The following is a 25,000-nucleotide window of genomic DNA, read 5'->3' on the forward strand; positions in this document are numbered from 1 at the left end:
TACCTGTCTATCAATCACTTGTCTACCTTCAGGCGAAGTGCGATAAGGCATTTTATTAATTGGTGTAGTGTCACCCGTATCGATCACGTGCTGTACTAACGACGTTCTACCTAATTCGGCATCAGAAAAATCAAACACATCACGCTATTTCTTAAAGAAATCACGAAATTCAATTTTTTCATGAGCTGACAGAATACTATCAGACAAGTCAGGCAATTAAGAATAATCACATTCTTTTTGGTTGGTTATCACTATCAAGAGAACTATGACTTTTGCGTAGCTTTTCATTCGCATTCAACTCGAAAGTAGCTATGTTACGATCTACCTCCTCAAAATTAGCTAGACGGGTCCTACGGTAAATTTTCACTGGGTTAAAGAAGGATTAACCAACCTAATAGGGATAGTACCATCCTCTGCAATACTAACAAGCTCTGATACTCCAAAAATCGAATAACGGTGAGATAAATCAGGCTTTGGAACAATCATGCCATCGCTACCATACTTATTTGACGAGTCGACAAGTTCCCAGAAATCAAAATTTGTGACTGAGGTGGAATCACAAAGGTACGAGAGTCATGGGCCGAAGAATGAAGGCTTTATCAATTAAATAATTGTCGTCATCTACGCGTACACCCTCAAAAGGAAAACGTCTGGGCTCAGAGGAAAACTAACTAATCCATTCTCAAAATTAACTTTGAAACAAAATCGTTGAAGAAAATCTCTACCCAGTATAACATCAAAAGACAGGTCCTCTATCACACCTACTTAGAAAATAAATACACGAGAATCAATAACAAATTCCATCGAAGTCTTTCTATTGTAGTCAAAAGAGAACCATTGACTGTCGTCGCACTTTCTGAATCAGGCACACCAAGTTCTGGGTAAGCGTGACATAAATACTGGCGCCACACTCAAGCACTTACTGCTGTGACAGAAGCTCCGGAATCTATTAAACATTGAAAATCATAACCCTTCATGCTAACAGGTAGAAGAGAACTTCCAGCCGGTGCAAAAGAAATAGAAATGTTATCAACTTCGTCCTCTACATAATTACTAACGGGATTTGATATCGGCTGTACAAAAGAATCCGCTTCAGCGCTGCTGCTAAAATTATTCAAAGTCCTCGTGACGGATAAACTTGTTGACACCTGTTCACCATTCTCTAAATCACTGCTAGCCAAAGGCGAGTAGTCACTACATAAAGTTTCGTTGCTATCGGGTACCTCGTTTTGCTTAGCGTTGTTCGAAATGACCTCCGAAATAACAATATCGTCACCACTCAACATATCATCAACAAAAACATCTGCTTGCTCAAACACTAGGATGTTTTCTTCAACAACAGGACTTTTAGAACTTGGAGGTTCTTCCTTTAAGACCTCACATAAACACTGAGTAGATTTATCCTGAACAGACAAAGTAGAAAAATTCGGCGTACTGGCGCCTGAAAATAAAGTCGCGTGTCCTTTGCTAGACACCGGAGGTCGTTTAAGTACTTCCACAGTACTTGTCATGACTACTTCAAACAATTCAAGTACCTTAATAACGATAGCTAGAATAATGGACAAAATAATGACGATACTACTCTCCAAACAGGCGCCTTGTTTTTGTCTACCACTCTGCGGATGGTGACTAGATGAATGTTTTGGCAAGGTTTGACAATTATCTTTGAAATAACATGTTGCGCTAAATTAACTCTCTCATCTACTGAAATATCGGTAGGCTTGACTTTACTGAAAGCAAGTTTATCAGCCTCGAGCGATCCTCCCGATAAATTTTCACGATCGGAAAGATTTTCTCTGGTCTCTCCGCCCTCATAAATAAGATCTTCGGAGTCAGAACTTTGGCTACCGGAACAAGAAGAAACTAGAGAACATTCACTAGGCATAGCAATCCCACTAAACGTTTTTGATTGTGCGTCAGCCCTCGGCGATCTATTAGCTGATTTAAAAAGTGAACGAAAGAATGGTACTCTAGATTGCTGAACGGGTGGAGGAGGGGCTGGCCACTTATTCGAACCCGAACGTAAAGCTAAACTTTCCTGGCAAACGGCCTCTTCAGCCAGGGCTCGCGCTCGCTGCCTAGTAATCAGGATGATTATTGAAGAGATACCACGTGACCCAGATTTCCCAAAAGTTAAAGCAACGTAATCGAAAACGGTACTAATGAAGAGAAATCGTTATAGACACTAATTGAAAATTCAAACCTTGAAATTGATCATTAACAGCGATAATCAAATCACAAGCTAAGTGACCTATACACTAAATAAACTGTTACATTCTACGCTGACTAGAAAAGAACTCGGCTATCACTCAGATTTAGAAAGTCAAATTAGCTTGCAACGGAAAAGCATGCAGTTAAAAGCGAAGTTCCACTCACAATTTTGGGAATTCCAAAAGCGTCTTTTACCAACTTGTAGATAACGGGTGCTCCACCGGTTTTGTTGAAGACGAGTCCTCCACCAAATTTGTTGGGGGTTTTTGCCACTCGCTTATATGAATTAACGAAAGGTACCAAGACTCTGTAATTTTCTTCTTTATTCTCTTCTGGACAGCTACTACAGCAACGCTTTATGCATCTAATAATAATCATACATTAGCGTGAGGAACCAACGCCTTAAGTTGGAAAATCGTAGACCTGTTTGGGTTAGCTGACCGTGAGAGTTTCCGCAGCGTATTCGTTGTTTTGCAAAGGGGGAAATAGGGTGGCTCGCTCCGAAACAGTTGGCGAGCACCAAAGAACCAATTAAACGCCAATGATCGAGGTACATACGAGAATCACGCGATCAAGCAGGATCTTCAGTGTGGGTAAAACTGAAGGTCAGTTTTACCAACCCAAACATGACCACCTATATGAAACTAATTATTCTCAACCATAACAAGCGATTAAAATGTCTAGCACGACAAGACGGAAATCCGCGAATGGAGCCAAGTTCAAGCACACACCAAAAATAAAAGATCAAAACTATAAAATTACCAAAATAATACGTTGACGCAAAAAGGCGAGACTTAACAAAACAAAAGGGAAACCTAAAAATACTCAAAATAGCAATCCTTTAAAATACTCTACAACACCTCTATCCACACCGCCGAGTGTGTATCGCAATTTTCAATTCAATTCAATTTATTTATTTGTTAGCAATACAATATTATCACAGTCCTAGGTGACCCGCAATTAGCAAGCTATTCTAGGCGGGCCACCCTTCTAAAACAAGTGCTGTCTCTGCTAATGATCACATACCGATACAATTAAACAAAGATAATCATTAAATAAAAATACAATTGTTAAATAAAATAAAATAAAATTAAGTCCGTTGAATAATTAAATAATCAATTGCAAAGTTATCAAGATATAAAATACAATTGAACAAGACTTAAACGAAGAGTTACTTTATCAAGAGATATTTACAAATTTCTGAGCAGCGTATATCAACATTCATCTCCTCATTTTCCAAAAGTTTTAACAGGCGATTTTTAAGTTCACGCTTAAACGGGGTTCTGTTTTTAATACGAAGTTCTTTTGGGATGCTATTCCACAATCTTACACCTATTCTAGCAAAAGAAAATAAAAGTTGGTTAGTTTACCGTTGATTAATTTACCGTTGAAGACATTTTTCTGCGATCATTGAAGGAAATCAACTGAAGCGCTCCTTCAAATTTTTATGTGTTCAAAGTGTAAACATTGGTTACGTGAAATAGGGGAAGAACCTATGGACATTTCTTAATCACGTCGGACACGATACACCAAAATTTGCTGTGATTGAAATAGAGAGTAAACTAGATGTCATTTCGTTTGCATCAAATTTACTCACTCTCACAATTATTTATTCTTCTCATTTACTCTCTCGTTATAGTCATTTTATTTCTCAAATGTACTCAGTTCGTGGGGCTCATATACACTCGCGGTAAGACATTGTCACTAAGAAATGAGACTTTAACTTTTTTAAAACAGTTTATAACAGTGATAGATAATTCTATTTACACTCTTCCCTTCTCTTTCTTCCTCTTTCCTGCTCCTGCACGAGCGCGTCCGGAATGCGGTCGCGTGGCGACCGTGGCAATGTTTCCACCTTTTAGTAGTGGTACTTTGAATGTTTTGTAACCATTGATGCAAGTCGATATCATCTGAGCTAAAGTCGATTTTGGATTATGCTCCTTGTAATTCTTCTAATCGCTTCATCACATATAGATGTCGAGGTTTTGTGTAAAACTTGCTTGTATATAGGTACTTGCTATGTTGCCACTCTTAAGTTTTTCATTTTGTGTTTAAACGGATATCCAGGAACGGTTTGATTGTATTTATCTTCTTTTCGACTTCTATGGAGGGATGGATTTCAGTAAGATACACCACTTGTCTGATTGGATGAAACTGAACTTTCTTCATCATCACTTTTGTCCCATGTATGATCATACCATTCCGACTCGTAGCCACTCTTATACACCCATTGCTAGTTTTCCATTGGCCTATCATTGATTGATTGACACATGTCATAACTCAGAAAAAAATCGGTAACAATTTTGACAGACAGGTCATTGACTTTGATCCCAAAAAATGTAACGATGCTATGACTTGATTAAAATTTGATGGACAGATAATAATGAGACTACCTAGGTTACAACGCCTGCTGTCATTTCGTATTTTCCCCGATTTGTCTGCTCTATGGTTTATTTTTTACCCGAGAATTGTGATGTTCATGAGCATGGTGCTGCGTTTTTGAATAATCTTATCGCTCCATTTTTTTTCTGAGAATTTTTTAATGTATGAAACGGGTGATTTGATTATTTCTCTTGGAATCATGCCATTGAATTGCGTTGATGTATCGTTGTTATTATTTTCCTCACTTGCGAATTTTGTATGAAATTTAAAGTCAAACACTTTCGTGACTGTTAGGGAACGGACTCACACGTTACATTTTTATTTTTTTAATTAAGATTTGTTTATGAACTAAACATTTTTATTGAGAGAAAAGCTATCGCATGTTTTTACCTTGAACGGACCATTGTTCATTTTCCGAGAATTTTGAATACTCATTAGAATTGTACAGCGAATTTTAAATATCCCTATTGTTCATTTTCTGAGAATTTTGAATACTCAAGAAATGCTCCCTGCGTAGTACTTAATGCATCACATCAAACATGAAGTTTTCGATTTATTTACATCAAATTATTAAACACACTCCTTCGTCATATGTTTGTTTCCAAACTTCGTCCACTCAAGTATAAGAGTGGAAGCAAGAGAGACACTTTCCTGGGTGGAAAACATTTGTCAAGTAGCTAGAACGATATAGTCTCTACAGTATATCAAGCTGATGCGAATTAAGTTACGAGCACTGTTTCTTAAGTTTTAACATGCAAATAAGTAGTGGTAGCCACATAGTTGCAAGTTTTTAATTCATTGAAAGAACTCCCCATCACATTTTACCACTTTATCACGATTACTTCATGTTAACTCTGTACAGCCTTTTCATTATTTAAAAGACCACTAACTGAAAGCAAGTAACAGTCAAATCAACAAAAAAGGGGGCTGTTGAAAACTGATTGTATTGCTCACTAAGCAGCAAAATTTCCGGGCGCCTACCAAAAAAGGCAACATTGTGACTTCATTAGCCACGGTTGTTCTAAATTATCTTTGAACAGATTATTCTATATCAATGTGTGGTAGATCGCTATGCAAATGTTGGCAACTTTAGCAGCACACTAAAATTCATCAATTGGCACAATTCATGTCTTCTTAATCGTGCGTTTTAATATGGGAGAAGGAACCATCATAATTAAAACTTTTTGACCGGAAAAGCTTACCTAAAAAGGAAGCTTTCGGCTAGCTTTCGATATTTCTGCGAATCGATTATGTGCCCCCGGAGGCGCTATTGTGAATTTATTTTGAGATGTTTATTATCTGTCGTTAGTGTCACGGCAAGAACTGAAATAATTATATCTTTCGATCTACTGGGCATAATTCGCTGACTAAAACGGTAAAATGTTTCCCCTCTGAAAGACAATTCTCGAAATTATTTTGTGATATTTATTTTTTTCTGTAGTACTCCGAAACAAAGAGTTGGTAGCGCCTAAAAACATCCCGTCAAAAAGGGGTCAAGATCGGAATTCTATTGTTACTCTCTCTGGATCACTAACAGTTTCTGGGCAACGAGTCGATTTTAAATCGTCACGATTTATAAGTCACTCGATAAACGATTTAAAGCGAGACTCGTTTGTTTGTGAATAGAAACGAGACTCGTTTATAGAAACGAGACTCGTTTGTAGAAACGAGACTCGTTTGTAGAAACGAGACTCGTTTGTAGAAACGAGACTCGTTTGTAGAAACGAGACTCGTTTGTAGAAACGAGACTCCTTTGTAGAAACGAGACTCCTTTGTAGAAACGAGACTCCTTTGTAGAAACGAGACTCGTTTGTAGAAACGAGACTCGTTTGTAGAAACGAGGGATCACTCACAGTTTCTGGGCAACGAGTCGATTTTAAATCGTCACGATTTATAAGTCACTCGATAAACGATTTAAAGCGAGACTCGTTTGTTTGTGAATAGAAACGAGACTCGTTTATAGAAACGAGACTCGTTTGTAGAAACGAGACTCGTTTGTAGAAACGAGACTCGTTTGTAGAAACGAGACTCGTTTGTAGAAACGAGACTCGTTTTTAGAAACGAGACTCGTTTGACAAAACGAGAGTCGTTTTGCGAAAGAAGGCTCGTGTGCCAAACTTTGCTCTTGGCGCATGCGCAGAAGTATAGTTTTTTTTCCAGGGTAAAGTTTTAGGTTCAAGATAAGCTGGGATTTTGCTGCAATTTGTTAAGGTAATCTCTATTTTCTTTTTCTTGGGATTACAAAGTGCAGGGAAGGCCTAAACCGATATTTTTATAGAGCTTCTGGCATAAATTTCAGCAGATAAAGTAGCACTGGATATTTGTGTCGAATTAAGTTCAAAGCTTGAATCGGATCCTATCCCATTACTAAGGTTACTTCATTTTTCCACAACAAGAGGGAAACCAGAAATTAAAACCATGAAAGATGTACATTTTGATAAATAAAAATTAAATGCAGAAACTTCATATTCATTATGCAAGGAATATTTCATCATATTTTGCTGTTTTAGACTTTTTTTCCCTTCAAGCAGACGCATAGCTGTTTGAACTTGGGCTTTCTCTATCGCACATCTGGAGTTATCTTTAGGAGACTGCCCTATTGCCATTTGTGCTGTCGTTACGCAATTTTGTCATTTCCAATCATGGATAAGTCTACTTGTTTTTATTTTTGCCTGCTAGAGTGTAATGAATGTTGTTATGGTAGTAGACAATAATCAAAAAAATATATTACTATATAGCAGTAGGTTCTTACAGATGCCAAAGGTTGAAATTGAAAAAAAAAAAAAGCCGAATTTATTTCGGGCGTTTCCTTCGGAAAGCCCGAGTAATTTATGAAAACTGTATTCATAGAATACATGATCTAAAAGTATGTGATCATTTCTTTCTTAAAATGAATTTTTTCGTCGTAAACTATCTTTTATCTCAGGGATCTCATCAAAATAAACGCAAATCAAAATGACAAATCTAATTCGCTATGAAAAAATGCTCTGACATGTTTATGTTTAGGAAAATTTTCTAGATTATTACAAAGATGAGATTGCTTCGGTAAGGATATTTTTAAGAAAGAGAGCTTTGATTTAGTGATTGTTTGTGAATTTTTAAGAAACAGATAACGAGATTAATAATTATGTACCTAGCAGCTGCCATCCTGGGGGTCGACCCTGGGGTCATACGGGGGAATAGACTTTCGTCGCCAATTTTGCATTGAAGTGCATTTGCACCTCCGAGACGAGACACATGGGAAAACACCCACTGGATTTTTACCATTGCCGCCATCTTGAGAATAAAAGATCCTTACCATGGTGACTGGCTATTACCATTGATACCTACAGATGTAAAAAAACTACTACTACTACTACTACTTTTTCCAGTTAGTCGCCGGCAAAAAGCCACATAGGATGTTTTTAACTTTGAGCCCTGTATAGCCCTGTATAGTAAACACAAGCTGAAGTAAGTTTTAGTTTGTGGCAAATAACATTCTTTTGGAGCATTACATTGTTTGAGTTAGTAGAGCATACTTCTTTGTCCCCAGGGGAAGGGCATTGGTAGCTTTATATTGAACAATGTTATTGTTGGTTAGGGGGCTTAGGAAATTCCTTTGCATATGCCCAGGGGTTCCCCGGGGTCACCCTCTCCCCCCCTGGGACGGCCGCTGATAAGTGCATAATGACCATAATGACTGAAACAAAAACTTTTGTTATCAGTTGCATATAATTATAGCTCGTTGACCTCTTTGCCTCTGGAAAATGTTGTCAAATAATACCATCTGGCCCGATTACAGTCGACTAATACATATTGGAAAACTTTATATCATTTATTCTCATCACATTTGCAAAGATAACTTTTTGACAGGTATTGAAAGAAAAGTTAAGGCTATTTCAATATAGAAGACATTGCATGATAATTTTTGCACTTATTAATAACTTCATCTACACTTTAACTAGGTTTTTCGTTTCCTTCTTGCTGAGATTCATTATTTTTCTTCTTTCTTCTCTTTCGGCTCTTCTTTTTCTTCCTTTCTGGTTCTGTGAGGATAGTAAGAAGAAATTGTTGTCGTCAGTTGTTTATAGGTTTTTGGTCATGCGGGATTGGCCTGAATTTCCCATTTTGGAATGCTTTGAGCAAATTAGAAAACTGGAGAAATTCTTCAGCCATGAAACTTAATGAATTTTGTTTGTTAAATCTTACCCTCACTTAAAGTTTTCCTCTCTTCAATGTCATGTCTTTGCCCTCCCATGTCCTTGTCATCTTTAAAGTTAAAGGGAAAGGCCTTGATTTTTTTTCTTCTTGCAGTTGGCAGTTAAATTTGTATTATGCATGAGTCTATAAAAACATAACTTTATAAAGGTGATTTCTTGTTACTTTATGTAAAGTTTGCTATGTTTAGAAGTACAGAAACAAATAGGTTTACAGCTTCATCTTTTCATTTTTAATTTTTTAAAATTCTGTAAAGAAAATTTTTCCACTTACCAGGAATAGTGGAATCAAGGGATTTATCAGTATCGGGCTTCATACACGAGTAAGTCCCTTTAGAACTTCTGCAATAGAACCTTCTGCTATCACATCACACTCTACACACAGTTCCCGCAAGCCAGCATCCTGGAAGCGTTTGCCAGTGTTGGACAACATGGTGCATGCTGTGTGGAATACTTCCATTTTCATAACCATATCTTTCAATTTTGCGCTTTGTTTCCATTGTCCCTCGCTTGCCTTTGCATACAGTGTTAAGTCAATGACGAAGCCGATGCTCTTTAAGTTGAGCGTGTTCTTTACCTTGAGAGACTGCACTAGAACCTTGTGAACGGTAGCCATGTCATTAGCAGGCACATCGATACTCGGGAGATACCTGTTGACAGCCAGTGAGATAGTTGAACCTCATTAAGGACAGAAATGTTAAATCCATCCTAGCCACTGGCTTTTTGGTTCCTGCACCAGAAAGGGTCTCCTCCAATCTATTTATAATACCCCACGGGAGTGTTGCTTTGATATATGGCTTGATAGTTTCAGGCAAAGGACCGATCTCATGCCCCAATCGGTGTGGCATCTGGATAAGTTGAACATTGTTCGGCATACGGTAACAGTATTTGCTTGGGTGGTTTTTGTACTCCTGCCGTAACTCCTTAAATAATGTCCTGGCCAAAAGAGGTAACAAGGCGCCGCACGCGATCAGAATATTCCGCCGAGATGTGTGTGTGTTGCCAGTTTAGAGTATAGAAACGCATCTAGTTCTTCTGAAAGTTTGACTGCACTATCACATAGCTCGGTAGGTTTCGGAGGCCATGACATCTTACTAATATTTGGGTGAAGTGCATCACAGAAGTACAGGCCAGCTTAAGATTCATATATAAATATGAAAGGAAACCCTCTGTATTAACATCTGAAGTTTCTTCTCGGATTACCCTAGACGTGGGTGTGATGGATTTTCAGAACGGTTTACTTTTAAGTGTAAGCAGATGCTGAAAGTGTGGCCTGAGAAAGGCTTTGAATGGCGACGCACCTCATTTCTGTGTTTTCAAACATACAACCATTTTTCGCGATTTTCTTTACATATCAAGAAAAACATCTCGATTTCTCCTTTGATGCTGATCATGATCACAGACTTTCTTTTTTTGAATTTGTTATTTCATGCTATTCTGACATCTTACTTTTCTACATTTACATATCCGCTCGCTTGCACCGGCTCTACAATCTCTTCTTTTCTACTTTTTATTCCAAACAAGTTAATGAAATGACTTATATCTACTTCTACGTCTTTGGCAGGAACAACAGCAATCCATCGTTTCATGAAAAACATCTTCCCGTCATTGCTTTGTGCAGTGGCTTTGGTTGGATGTTTTCCACGCATCGAGTGGCAGTTTGGGAGTTTACAATGGAAAAATTTGATTAAGACAAAAAAAAAAAAAACTGTTAAAACATCGATCGATCCCTTCAGAAAAACACACTTTCTGTGTTGAGTCCATCACCTTTTCAATCAACCAATAAAAAAAATTCAATTGCCGTATTCTGGTTCTTGCTCACAAGAAAGTTGAGAAATCTCCAATTAAATCCATATATAATTAAACTATACCCGTGTGTTTTGAAAGGTAGAAACCAAAGAATTTGCTACAATAATATTTCTTCTGATTGGAAATTATTGAATCAAGGTACTACTCAAGGTAGCGTAAGCGGACACTAACTATTCCATATTTTTATAAATGATCTAGAGATCTATTTAGATACCCTGCCAGTGTTATTCTAGTATGCTGCTGTTTCACTGAAATATCATTGCTCCTGTTTACAAAGTTAAAGACATGTCTGAGACATTGGTCAAACATTTCTTAGAGTGGATAGAAAAAATGGAATGTTATTTAACCCCAGCAAATGTAAGGAGCTTACAGTCCTTGAAATGCAATCATGAATTGTACCCTCCTGTGTTAGGGATCCCTAGTTGTACTTATGTGAGCATTCTAGGTGTCACCTTTCAGAGTGACTGTAGGTTCAATACACATGTTAAAGTGCACCTAAACCCAAAATTTTTTTTTCGCTTAACGAAATAAGCTTATTTTTTGGAGTATTTCTGTGCAAACATTTTTTAATTTGCTCAAATCTTTAATTTTCTATGCCCAGTCAAAATACGGAAAATCGGCCGCCATCTTGCCCCACGACCGAGTTTAAAGAAGAATGGCTCTAGCGGGTAATGTGACGTCAAATCGAGAACACGAAAGTCTGCATCTCACACATTTTCACTTGTTTGGGAAGATTGTCGTCGATATTGTCCGAAATATGCCGACTAGGTGTGTTGTATGAAGAATGTATGAAGCGCGATACCCTCTTGCAAATTTCGCACGTTGCTACATCCTTCTACAACACACTTAGTCGGCATATTTTCGGACAATTATCTACTACAACCTTCCCAAACAAGTGAAAATGTGTGAAATGCAGACTTTCGTGTTCTCGATTTGACGTCACATTACCCACTAGAGCCATTCCTCTTTAAACTCGGTCGTGGGGCAAGATGGCGGCCGATTTTCCGTATTTTGACTGGGCATAGAAAATTGAAGATTTGAGCAAATAAAAAAATTTTTTCGCAGAAATACTCAAAAAAATAAGCTTACTTCGTTAAGCGAAAAAAATTTTTTGGGTGTAGGTGCACTTTAAATGCCTCTATGTCCTTAGATGTCTACGTAAAGAGGAGTATAAGCAGGTACAAATAGACTTTCTTTTCGATTCCTTAGTACTTCCCCGATTTCACATATGCCCATATGGAGCATCAGACTCCGACCTCACCCCACTACAATGTTTTTTTCGATCGTTGGAAACGGAATTTTATTACAAGAAATCACAATTTACGATCAATTTTACAGAAGCAGCAGTATTTTTAAAAAGGTTTCTAAGGCCGCCAATCACCCCTGTCGCTTTTTATTCCGCTTGTAAAGGCCTGCAGCTACAACTTACGGACTACGTCTGGCACCAGAACAAGCATCAAAAGTAAACGTTTTAAAAATACATTCGTTCGTCGTTTAATTTTTAGACATAACCTATATGACAATTTTTAACTGTAATCAAGTGGTAAATTTAATTTTGTGGAATTATTAACCTTTTAACTCTTTTAACTCAAATTGCTTGTAACATTAGGACTGTATTTTTCTGTTTTGAATCAATAGAGACCATTATTATTATTGTTATTACTATTATTATTTATCATTATTAAGCGCGCTTATTTAAGGTTACTTCCTACCTTCAGAGGCTAATTTGTTTTGGGACTAGATTGAAGTTACACTTTTTAACTAGTGTTTGCAAAAGAAAAAAAATTAAAAATTTCAAAAAGCGTCCGACTTATTTAAAAAAAAAGTATTTTCGAATAAAAGTTAATAAATCAGGAAGGTGTCATAATCTCGTAAATGGGCGAACCCCCCGGGGAATATTCGAATATTAGGAGGAATATTACATCGCGCCCTTGACAAATTTCATACGTAGAAAGTCTTTTCTCGTGGATATAACACAAAACTCAAAATTAGAGAAGAGTCCTTGGGTAAAGAAAAAGAGAAAAAGGTCCAAAGAAGAGAGAGATGGCAGCATTTTGTCAAAAAAAAGAAAAAACAAAACAAAACAAAGCGACAAAGGTTCTTGGTTTGGCCAGGAGCCGTCGACAAGCTTGGCATCCACTGAAGATCGACAGCATTCAATTATCCTTGGGGCAAAGAGCGGAAAAATTAAAGTCAACACCACAGAAGGTTGTAAACAAGATTCTTCGTTGGAATCTGACGAAACCGATGGAGAAAAAGAAGAATGCGACAGATTTACCCTTTCTGCCGAGGGTTTTCTCTTCGCCGACTTTGTCCATTACAAAACGATCAACAGGGCGAGAAAAAAAAAAAAAGACTGCTACACGATACTTTTCCCGGGACAATCTTGATCCATTGTCATTGACGGCGGGTCTCGTCTTTCTCATTGGTTTGCGGTTTCGGGAGGCGAGATAATCTCCTGGTGTGGCGCAAGTTGTTTACAAACCTTTGGGAGCTAAAATCTCGTATTTGATTTTGAGAGGAATACATCCACTTTGAACGAATTTATAAGGTATGTAGATTTGACCAATTTTCGTGAAATTTCGCCAAAACATTCCCGGGATGATGACGAACAAAAGTGTGTCAGGAAATTTTGATCTTTTAAATATTTTTTACGTGGTGTCCATTTACGCAAAATGCTTCGCATATTTTTCGCTACTCTAACTTTAGATGCGAATATCCAGACAACCAATCAGAATATTGGAAAAGCCTGACACATTTTTGTTGATTGATACCTTGTGAATGAGACTAGGCAGCCATTTTTCTCGTGCCGCGGGATCCGATACCTGATAAATTCAATAGAAAAACACTCGGTCGTTTCACGCCTTTCCGGCTCCTGACACTTCCTAAGTGAAAAAATCGCCGAAATTATATTTCTATCGTAAATTGCATTTATTAACCTTTGTTTTGATGTCTAGTTTGTTAGGGTTTTCTTCCAACTAGCGCGCGTACGAATTTTCTCCCGAAGGACATCCGCGAAGGTAGGAGGTAACCTTAATTTTTGGGCTTTCAGGTTGGGCGCTTATTTGAGGCTGGGCGCTTATTTGAGGCTGGGCGCTTATTTGAGGCTGGGCGCTTTTTTGAGGCTGGGCGCTTATTTGAGGCTGGGCGCTTATTTGAGGCTGGGCGCTTATTTGAGGCTGGGCGCTTATTTGAGGCTGGGCGCTTATGGTAACCCATTCTCCCTGAGGTCATACCGCTGACAAACGCCAAGATGCCCCTAGGCTCGAGATTGAACTTTCCCACGCCGGCAAAGGTCCTTGAATCAAGCGCAATGTCATTCAAATTTTTACTTTGCCATCAAGGTCGTAATTTTACATCTTAGATTTACTGGCTTCGTTCACGCCTTCAGCCTTCTCTTTTTCTCCCTTCGATGTTTTTTTTAATTTTTAACAAGCACAGCGTGTTCCAACTTGATGTGACAGCTTAGACTTAGTTATGGCTTAGAGAGGAAACCAGCAGCTACAGCCACAATGGTACGCGTGTGTCGAGAATGGCAGTCGTTTTAGAAGTTGCTTAACGAGAATGTAGTGGAATACATCACATAAACGATCCATTTCTGTTACATGATGACACATCTATGCTTTTGAAATGATACCGGTTGCTACGTTGTTTACAAGGCAAGAGTCGAGAGTCGGGTAAGTACGTGACTAAATTCAGCTGAATTTTATAAGTTCACAGTTCAACTTATGTTACAAGTAAGCTAGTGCCACGTATTCTTATTACAGTATCATACATGCCAAGCAAAGGTTTTGATTACCCTCCTGTCCAATAGCCAAAGGGTTTTTGGGCGGAATTACGCGAAACAATTCCATGTTTAAATAAATTTGGCCCCAGCGTTTCATTATTCAATAACTATTTACAATCAGGCTTGTTTACTGGAGGTTTGAGATGGATCCAAAAACGAACGCAGCTCCTCTAAGGATTTGGGAAATTTTTCTTTATAAAGTTCCCTGTGAAATCTGTGTCACTACGTTCCGAAAGTAAAGATGACCCATGATCTGACCTTGAACTGAGTTCACTTGCAAACGAGGATACGTTCTTAATTTACGTTGATTTGGAGTCTGGCCCAGTTACAACGCCGAATTTTTCTAGGACACGAAGAAGCTAATCAACTACTTTAACCAAGTACGTCAAAATATCGATTTTTAACCCTGTCATGTTGGTTCGTTCCGAAGATTACCTTTTTCTTGGATTAAAAATTAAAGCTAATTTTAATAAGTAACTGGCGTGACCAAGCAACTATCATTATGCATTGTTTGCGGTATTATTTGTCTCCACATTTCTTATTCAATAAACAATTTAAAAAGAAAGCTCCTAACTGGTTCAAGGCCTTTTCTTGTTATTTCCATAATATTAGGTCAATCTTAGTCAGTAGGGCTCAATGTTTTGACCCTGTGAAAAGGTTATTCACTTGAAAAACGAGTGTAAGGGTGGCCCCTTATTTTTTTCAAGGTGAGAATTAAGTACAGTGATCTACGTATGCTGTTCCTCGGTGAAACCAAAAGTTGACCTTTTTATTTGCCAAATATTGTTTATAAATTATTGTAATTCATTGTGAGGTCCAAACAATGGATGCAAGTTCAGAATCTCAACCACTGAACTTTATCATTTGCTTAGAGCCATTTGAAAGACAAATTACCAGATGAAGTAAAAGGAAAGAAAAATAGAAATGTAATGCCACATTAGCCATGATGCGTGGAGGTTATGATTTTGATGGATCTTCATTCATTTATCTCATGCATTATGAAGAATTGAAACAACTCAGAAGGCAGATATGTTTCTGTACTTTCCATTTCGTATTTATTCGCTCAGGAGAAAAGGCAAAGAAATTTTAGCAATCTGTAGTAATTTAACCATATTGCATAACCAAGTTATAAAGGGGAAGAGCTTGAATATCCAGCCCAGGAGAGGTAGGAGATGACTTGGCTTAGTAAAAAATGTATCATCAAAAACCAGGTAATTGCCAAGTCAATTAGGTAGTGGAATTATCACAACCTTGGAAATATGTTAAGAGTTCATTTATAAATTTTAAAATAGGAAGAACATTGTTTATCCTGAGATCACTCTCTCCGCCAATGGGAAACATTGAAATCAAGGTTAAAATTCAGAAAAGGAGTATTTATGCACCCATTATCAACAGCTATTTTTTTATGAAAGGCAAGTAAAGCAAACAGAATCAACTTCTTAAAATAGTTTCCACTTGATTAAAGTTCAGGGTGATATTTAAAAAATTATACAGCACTCAATGGTTCCTTTTCACTCTCATTTAGATTTTTTCCTCATTTAGTGGTACCAGTGACTTGGCTAACATATTTGTTCTTTTACAGAAATTTGGACAATTCCCCTGGAGCTTTATTCCAAAGGTTAGTATGATTGTCCCTTATTTTGTATCTATAGTTCAACTTGCTTATAATACTAAGACTCATAGTGTTTAATGGAATTAAATTTGCTGCAAATCTAAAGCTATCACTTGTAGAGGATCCATATACCTTGACTGGCCCCAAATTAAATGCTTTCTTTTTAGCTTGTTTAGGATACTGCTCTTAGACTTGCTGAGGATACTGGTCTTTGACTCACTGAGGATACTGGTCTTTGACTCGCTGAGGATACTGGTCTTTGACTCGCTGAGGATACTGGTCTTTGACTCGCTGAGGATACTGGTCTTTGACTCGCTGAGGATACTGGTCTTTGACTCGCTGAGGATACTGGTCTTTGACTCGCTGAGGATACTGGACTTTGACTCGCTGAGGATACTGGGCTTTGACTCGCTGAGGATACTGGGCTTTGACTGGCTGAGGATACTGGGCTTTGACTCGCTGAGGATACTGGTCTTTGACTCGCTGAGGATACTGGTCTTTGATTCGCTGAGGATACTGGTCTTTGACTCGCTGAGGATACTGGGCTTTGACTTGCTGAGGATACTGGACTTTGTAAGTCTGGCTCATTGAGAAGAAGTCTGGTTGACTCGCTGAGAATAATTCTGGTTGGCTCGCTGAGAACAAGTCTGGTTGGCTCGCTGAGAATAATTCTGGTTGGCTCGCTGAGAATAAGTCTGGTTGGCTTGCTGAGAATAAGTCTGGTTGGCTCGCTGAGAATAAGTCTGGTTGGCTCGCTGAGAATAAGTCTGGTTGGCTCGCTGAGAATAAGTCTGGTTGGCTCGCTGAGAATAAGTCTGGTTGGCTCGCTGAGAATAAGTCTGGTTGGCTCGCTGAGAATAGGTCTGGTTGGCTCGCTGAGAATAAGTCTGGTTGGCTCGCTGAGAATAGGTCTGGTTGGCTTGCTGAGAATAAGTCTGGTTGGCTCGCTGAGAATAAGTCTGGTTGGCTCGCTGAGAATGAGTCTGGTTGGCTCGCTGAGAATAATTCTGGTTGGCTCGCTGAGAATAAGTCTGGTTGGCTCGCTGAGAATAAGTCTAGTTGGCTCGCTGAGAACGAGTCTGGTTGACTCACTGAGATGTTTGGTATTGCTATAATAAAAAATTATTTCAGCCAAATTTTCTGAAATAGGGTTAGTTGTAGTGGGAGTATGTCTTTCTGTCATTAGAAAGACATACTCCCACTTGTTTTTTGCTCTTTTTTTCCCCAGTACAACTTTCTGATGTCAAGTAATGGATCTTTACATTGTAACAATGAACCTGTGAATGAATAGAGGTGGTAGGTGTGAATGATTTAAATCCTATTGTGGAATTTTAAGGTAACATGCCCCACCTTTCCTCCCCCCCCCCCCAAAAAAAAAAAAAGGAAATAACCAGAATACTAAACGCCAAGTTGTCAGCCCTTTCTCTTACAAGTTAGTTGATTTAGTTCATAACTTCCTCTCCTTTTTCTTTAATTCCCTTCCTTGCCATGGTTATAATCACTGCCATTTCTGGGTTTACCTTATTTATCATTTTTGGCCTAGAGTTCCTTCTTGTCTCTTGGAAGTCAAATCATCCATCTAGAAGGCCTTTTTTAGTTGAAGATTGTTTCATCTTTCTATTACCCATGCCTGTCATCTTAAATTGACTTTCACTCAAAATTCACACCTAACTCTTTGTATTTGTTTCTCTTCCACAGTTGATGACTGGGATGGGAATTCACAGAAATGCAAACTAATGATATTTATCATGTGTTAAATAAATAAATCTTGAATATTAATAAAAAATCATCGAAATGTACTGGCTGACTTATGCAAAATAGTTATTGTAGCATGGAAAAAAAAAAGGGAGATAATAAGAACCATCTGAATTAAATTAAGTAAGTTTAGATCCTAAAAGTGATTACAGTGAAGGAACAATGTCTGATTCAGTTAATAGCAAATCAGTTCTTGAAAATCTTGTAAGAAATAATAATGAATGCACAGGGTTTTCAATGAGGTTTTCAGTTCTTTTTTTATGACATGTATTTTTAACCCACTAAAAGGTCAAAATATGTGTATTGACTCTTGGTATCTAATGAAAGTCAAATCCCTCTAATTGAATATACTAAAACTGTAAATAGTGCAACTTCTCTTGTTGTGGCCATCAGCGATATTCAATATTCAGACATTTTTCTATTAAAAACAACATGAACTATTGAAAAGTAATATTGCTTCAATCAACTGATTTGTGAAAACTCCCCTTGGGTGAACATTTTGCAACAAACTTTGATTCGATATCAATAATAGATAAAAAATTCCCTTCTCCTTGCAGTTAAAGGCAAGTACATTACCTACTCATAGTTCATAAAAGCCTTGAAAGTCTTTGAAGATGCTTGAATTAAAAAATTACAAATTAAAGGTCTTGAAAGTACTTGAATTTGAGGACTAGAACTTGATTTTTGCAATGCTTTTTCTCAACAATTTTCAAGTAAAAAATTGCAGTACTTTAATAGAAAAGCTGAGAAATAATGTTAAATAATTTTTAAACTTTCTTATGCAAACCTTTCCAAAAGAGGTCCTTCAATTTATCTAAAACTTGGCAAAGTCATTGAAAAGCCCTTCAATTTCAACCTTTAGCACCTGTAGGAACCTACTCCTATTATTTTGATTATTGTCTAGTACCATAACAACATTCATTACACTCCAGCAGGCAAAAATAAAAACAAGTAGACTTATTCATGATTGGAAATGAAAAAATTTCGTAACGACAGTAACAATGGCAACAGGGCAGTCTCCTAAAGATAACTCCAGATGTGCGATATAGAAAGCCCAAGTTGAAGCAGCTATGCGTCTACTTAAAGGGAAAAAAAAGTCTAAAACAGCAAAATATGATGAAATATTCCTTGCATAACGAATACGAAGTTTCAGCATTTAATTTTTATTTATCAAAATGTACATCTTTCATGGTTTTAATTTCTGTTTTCCCTCTTGTTGTGGAAAGATGAAGTAACTTTAGTAATGGGATAGGATCCGATTCAATTAATTAATTAATTAGTTAATTAATTAGTGCTACTTTATGTGCTGAAATTCATGCTAGAAGCTCTATAAAAATATCGGTTAAGGCCTTCCCTGCACTTTATAATCCCAAGAAAAAGAAAATAGAGATTACCTTAACATATTGCAGCAAAATCCCAGCTTATCTTGAACCTAAAACTTTACCCTGGAAAAAAATATATATACATCCGCGCATGCGCCAAGAGCAAAGTTTGGCACACGAGTATTCTTTCGCAAAACGACTCTCGTTTCGTCAAACGAGTCTCGTTTTTAAAAATGAGTGTCGTTTCTACAAACGAGTCTCGTTTCTAAAAACGAGTCTCGTTTCTAAAAACGAGTCTCGTTTCTAAAAACGAGTCTCGTTTCTATTCACAAACAAACGAGTCTCGCTTTAAATCGTTTATCGAGTGACTTATAAATCGTGACGATTTAAAATCGACTGGTTGCCCAGAAACTGTGAGTGATCCGAAACGAGACTCCTTTGTATAAACGAGACTCGTTTGTAGAAACGAGACTCGTTTGTAGAAACGAGACTCGTTTGTAGAAACGAGACTCGTTTGTAGAAACGAGACTCGTTTGTAGAAACGAGACTCGTTTTTAGAAACGAGACTCGTTTGACAAAACGAGAGTCGTTTTGCGAAAGAAGGCTCGTGTGCCAAACTTTGCTGTTGGCGCATGCGCCGAAGTATAGTTTTTTTTCCAGGGTAAAGTTTTAGGTTCAAGATGAGCTGGGATTTTGCTGCAATATGTTAAGGTAATCTCTATTTTCTTTTTCTTGGGATTACAAAGTGCAGGGAAGGCCTAAACCGATATTTTTATAGAGCTTCTGGCATAAATTTCAGCAGATAAAGTAGCACTAGATATTTGTGTCGAATTAAGTTCAAAGCTTGAATCGGATCCTATCCCATTACTAAGGTTACTTCATTTTTCCACAACAAGAGGGAAACCAGAAATTAAAACCATGAAAGATGTACATTTTGATAAATAAAAATTAAATGCTGAAACTTCATATTCATTATGCAAGGAATATTTCATCATGTTTTGCTGTTTTAGACTTTTTTTTCCCTTCAAGCAGACGCACAGCTGCTTGAACTTGGGCTTTCTCTATCGCACATTTGGAGTTATCTTTAGGAGACTGCCCTATTGCCATTTGTGCTGTCGTTAGGCAATTTTGTCATTTCCAATCATGAATAAGTCTACTTGTTTTTATTTTTGCCTGCTAGAGTGTAATGAGTGTTGTTATGGTACTAGACAATAATCAAAATAATAGGAGTAGGTTCCTACAGATGCCAAAGGTTGAAATTGAAGGGCTTTTCAATGACTTTGCCAAGTTTTGGATAAATTGAAGGACCTTTTTCGGAAAGGTTTGCATAAGAAATTTTAAAATTATTTAACATTATTTCTCAGCTTTTCTATTAAAGTACTGCAATTTTTTACTCGAAAATTGCTAAAGAAAAAGCGTTGCAAAAATCAATCTCTAGTCCTCAAATTCAAGTACTTTCAAGACCTTTAATTTGTTATTTTTGAATTCAAGCATCTTCGAATACTTTCAAGGCTTTTATGAACTATGAGTAGGTAATGTACTTGCCTTTAACTGCAATGAGAAGGGAATTTTTTACCTATTTTTGATATCGAGTAAAAGTTTGTTGCAAAATGTTCACCCAAGGGGAGTTTTCACAAATCAGTTGATTGAAGCAATATTACTTTTCAATAGTTCATATTGTTTTTAATAGAAAAATATCTGAATATTGAATATCGTTGATGGCCACAACAAGAGAAGTAGTACTAATTACAGTTTACATGATTGGATGAAACTGAACTTTCTTCATCATCACTTTTGTCCCATGTATGATCATACCGTTCCGACTCCTAGCCACTCTTATACACCCATTGCTAGTTTTCCATTGGCCTATCATTGATTGACACATGTCATAACTCAGAAAAAAATCGATAACAATTTTGACAGACAGGTCATTGACTTTGATCCCAAAAAATGTAACGATGCTATGACTTGATTAAAATTTGATGGACAGATAATAATGAGACTACCTAGGTTACAACGCCTGATGTCATTTCGTATTTTCCCCGATTTGTCTGCTCTATGGTTTATTTTTTACCCGAGAATTGTGATGTTCATGAGCATGGTGCTGCGTTTTTGAATAATCTTATCGCTCGACTTTTTTCTGAGAATTTTTTAATGTATGAAACGGGTGATTTGATTATTTCTCTTGGAATCATGCCATTGAATTGCGTTGATGTATCGTTGTTATTATTTTCCTCACTTGCGAATTTTGTATGAAATTTAAAGTCAAACACTTTCGTGACTGTTAGGGAACGGACTCACACGTTACATTTTTATTTTTTTAATTAAGATTTGTTTATGAACTAAACATTTTTATTGAGAGAAAAGCTATCGCATGTTTTTACCTTGAACGGACCATTGTTCATTTTCCGAGAATTTTGAATACTCATTAGAATTGTACAGCGAATTTTAAATATCCCTATTGTTCATTTTCTGAGAATTTTGAATACTCAAGAAATGCTCCCTGCGTAGTACTTAATGCATCACATCAAACATGAAGTTTTCGATTTATTTACATCAAATTATTAAACACACTCCTTCGTCATATGTTTGTTTCCAAACTTCGTCCACTCAAGTATAAGAGTGGAAGCAAGAGAGACACTTTCCTGGGTGGAAAACATTTGTCAAGTAGCTAGAACGATATAGTCTCTACAGTATATCAAGCTGATGCGAATTAAGTTACGAGCACTGTTTCTTAAGTTTTAACATGCAAATAAGTAGTGGTAGCCACATAGTTGCAAGTTTTTAATTCATTGAAAGAACTCCCCATCACATTTTACCACTTTATCACGATTACTTCATGTTAACTCTGTACAGCCTTTTCATTATTTAAAAGACCACTAACTGAAAGCAAGTAACAGTCAAATCAACAAAAAAAAGGGGGCTGTTGAAAACTAATTGTATTGCTCACTAAGCAGCAAAATTTCCGGGCGCCTACCAAAAAAGGCAACATTGTGACTTCATTAGCCACGGTTGTTCTAAATTATCTTTGAACAGATTATTCTATATCAATGTGTGGTAGATCGCTATGCAAATGTTGGCAACTTTAGCAGCACACTAAAATTCATCAATTGGCACAATTCATGTCTTCTTAATCGTGCGTTTTAATATGGGAGAAGGAACCATCATAATTAAAACTTTTTGACCGGAAAAGCTTACCTAAAAAGGAAGCTTTCGGCTAGCTTTCGATATTTCTGCGAATCGATTATGTGCCCCCGGAGGCGCTATTGTGAATTTATTTTGAGATGTTTATTATCTGTCGTTAGTGTCACGGCAAGAACTGAAATAATTATATCTTTCGATCTACTGGGCATAATTCGCTGACTAAAACGGTAAAATGTTTCCCCTCTGAAAAACAATTCTCGAAATTATTTTGTGATATTTATTTTTTTCTGTAGTACTCCGAAACAAAGAGTAGGTAGCGCCTAGAAACATCCCGTCAAAAAGGGGTCAAGATCGGAATTCTATTGTTACTCTCTCTCACTTACTCACTCACTCATTCACTCACTCACTCACTCATTCACTCAATCAATCCCTCACTTACTCACTCACTCACTCACTCACTTATTCACTCAATCAATCCCTCACTTACTCATTCACTCATTCACTCACTCACTCACTCATTCACTCACTCACTCACTCACTCACTCAATCAATCCCTGGATCACTCACAGTTTCTAGGCAACGAGTCGATTTTAAATCGTCACGATTTATAAGTCACTCGATAAACGATTTAAAGCGAGACTCGTTTGTTTGTGAATAGAAGCGCACTCACAGTTTCTGGGCAACGAGTCGATTTTAAATCGTCACGATTTATAAGTCACTCGATAAACGATTTAAAGCGAGACTCGTTTGTTTGTGAATAGAAACGAGACTCGTTTATAGAAACGAGACTCGTTTGTAGAAACGAGACTCGTTTGTAGAAACGAGACTCGTTTGTAGAAACGAGACTCGTTTGTAGAAACGAGACTCGTTTGTAGAAACGAGACTCGTTTTTAGAAACGAGACTCGTTTGACAAAACGAGAGTCGTTTTGCGAAAGAAGGCTCGTGTGCCAAACTTTGCTCTTGGCGCATGCGCCGAAGTATAGTTTTTTTTCCCAGGGTAAAGTTTTAGGTTCAAGATTAGCTGGGATTTTGCTGCAATATGTTAAGGTAATCTCTATTTTCTTTTTCTTGGGATTACAAAGTGCAGGGAAGGCCTAAACCGATATTTTTATAGAGATTCTGGCATAAATTTCAGCAGATAAAGTAGCACTGGATATTTGTGTCGAATTAAGTTCAAAGCTTGAATCGGATCCTATCCCATTACTAAGGTTACTTCATTTTTCCACAACAAGAGGGAAACCAGAAATTAAAACCATGAAAGATGTACATTTTGATAAATAAAAATTAAATGCTGAGACTTCATATTCATTATGCAAGGAATATTTCATCATGTTTTGCTGTTTTAGACTTTTTTTCCCTTCAAGCAGACGCACAGCTGCTTGAACTTGGGCTTTCTCTATCGCACATTTGGAGTTATCGTTAGGAGACTGCCCTATTGCCATTTGTGCTGTCGTTAGGCAATTTTGTCATTTCCAATCATGAATAAGTCTACTTGTTTTTTTTTTTGCCTGCTAGAGTGTAATGAATGTTGTTATGGTACTAGACAATAATCAAAATAATAGGAGTAGGTTCCTACAGATGCCAAAGGTTGAAATTGAAGAGCTTTTCAATGACTTTGCCAAGTTTTAGATAAATTGAAGGACCTTTTTCGGAAAGGTTTGCATAAGAAATTTTAAAATTATTTAACATTATTTCTCAGCTTTTCTATTAAAGTACTGCAATTTTTTACTCGAAAATTGCTAAAGAAAAAGCGTTGCAAAAATCAAGCTCTAGTCCTCAAATTCAAGTACTTTCAAGACCTTTAATTTGTTATTTTTGAATTCAAGCATCTTCGAATACTTTCAAGGCTCTTATGAACTATGAGTAGGTAATGTACTTGCCTGTAACTGCAATGAGAAGGGAATTTTTTACCTATTATTGATATCGAGTCAAAGTTTGTTGCAAAATGTTCACCCAAGGGGAGTTTTCACAAATCAGTTGATTGAAGCAATATTACTTTTCAATAGTTCATATTGTTTTTAATAGAAAAATATCTGAATATTGAATATCGTTGATGGCCACAACAAGAGAAGTAGTACTAATTACAGTTTTAGTATATTCAATTAGAGGGATATGACTTTCATTAGATACCAAGAGGCAATACACCTATTTTGACCTTTTTGTGGGTTAAAAATGCATGTCATACAAAAAACTGAAAACCTCATTGAAAACCCTGTGCATTCCTTATTATTTCTTACAAGATTTTCAAGAACTGATTTGCTATTAACTGAATCAGACATTTTTCCTTCACTGTAATCACTTTTAGGATCTAAACTTATTTAATTTAATTCAGATGGTTCTCTTTATCTCCCTATTTTTTCCCATGCTACCATAACTATTTTGCATAAGTCAGCCAGTATATTTTCATGATTTTTATTGATATTCAAGATTTACTTATTTAACACATGATAAATATCATTGGTTTGCATTTCTGTGAATTCCCATCCCAGTCATCAACTGTGGAAGAGAAACAAATACAAAAAGTTAGGTGTGAATTTTGAGTAAAAGTCAATTTAAGATGACAGGCATGGGTAATAGGAAGATGAAACACTCTTCAACTAAAAAAGGCCTTCTAGATGGATGATTTGACTTCCAAGAGACAAGAAGGAACTCTAGGCCAAAATGATAAATAAGGTAAACCCAGAAATTGCAGTGATTATGACCATGGCAAGGAAGAGAATTAAAAAAAAAAAAAAGGAAAGGAAGTTATGAACTAAATTAAGTACCAGAAATCAACTAAGT

General features: G+C 37.0%; 1 protein-coding gene and 3 long non-coding RNA genes across 6 annotated transcripts in view; 1 reads left to right on the forward strand and 3 right to left on the reverse strand.

The window, feature by feature from the left end:
* Positions 1-8,393: 8,393 nt before the first annotated feature.
* LOC148718500 (uncharacterized) lies at positions 8,394-10,121 on the reverse strand. The gene is made up of 2 exons (XR_015993860.1): positions 9,064-10,121; positions 8,394-8,841 (listed from the first exon to the last, which is right to left on the reverse strand). It is a non-coding gene; the product is annotated as an uncharacterized LOC148718500 (long non-coding RNA).
* Positions 10,122-12,551: 2,430 nt separating this feature from the next.
* On the forward strand, positions 12,552-18,051 carry LOC148718501 (uncharacterized). Of its 3 annotated transcripts, none has more exons than XR_015993858.1 (5): positions 12,552-13,618; positions 14,040-14,275; positions 15,968-16,003; positions 17,226-17,293; positions 17,696-18,051. It is a non-coding gene; the product is annotated as an uncharacterized LOC148718501 (long non-coding RNA). The 3 variants fall into 3 exon arrangements; XR_015993857.1 differs by having other exon boundaries at positions 12,552-13,149; positions 13,556-14,275; XR_015993856.1 differs by having other exon boundaries at positions 12,552-14,275.
* On the reverse strand, positions 14,281-19,500 carry LOC148718502 (uncharacterized). The gene is made up of 2 exons (XM_088740663.1): positions 19,147-19,500; positions 14,281-17,106 (listed from the first exon to the last, which is right to left on the reverse strand). Exons 1-2 carry the CDS (start codon positions 19,152-19,154, stop codon positions 16,170-16,172), a joined length of 945 nt encoding a protein of 314 aa, XP_088596789.1. The 5' UTR covers positions 19,155-19,500; the 3' UTR covers positions 14,281-16,169.
* Positions 19,501-24,211: 4,711 nt separating this feature from the next.
* The window catches only part of LOC148718503 (uncharacterized), a 1,119-nt gene continuing 330 nt past the window's right edge, over positions 24,212-25,000 (reverse strand). Inside the window, exon 2 of the long non-coding RNA XR_015993859.1 lies at positions 24,212-24,715. This is a non-coding gene — a long non-coding RNA (uncharacterized LOC148718503). The remainder of the gene's footprint in view (positions 24,716-25,000) is intronic.

This window comes from Stylophora pistillata, chromosome 12 (genome assembly GCF_964205215.1).
Source record: "Stylophora pistillata chromosome 12, jaStyPist1.2, whole genome shotgun sequence".
NCBI lineage: Eukaryota > Metazoa > Cnidaria > Anthozoa > Scleractinia > Pocilloporidae > Stylophora > Stylophora pistillata.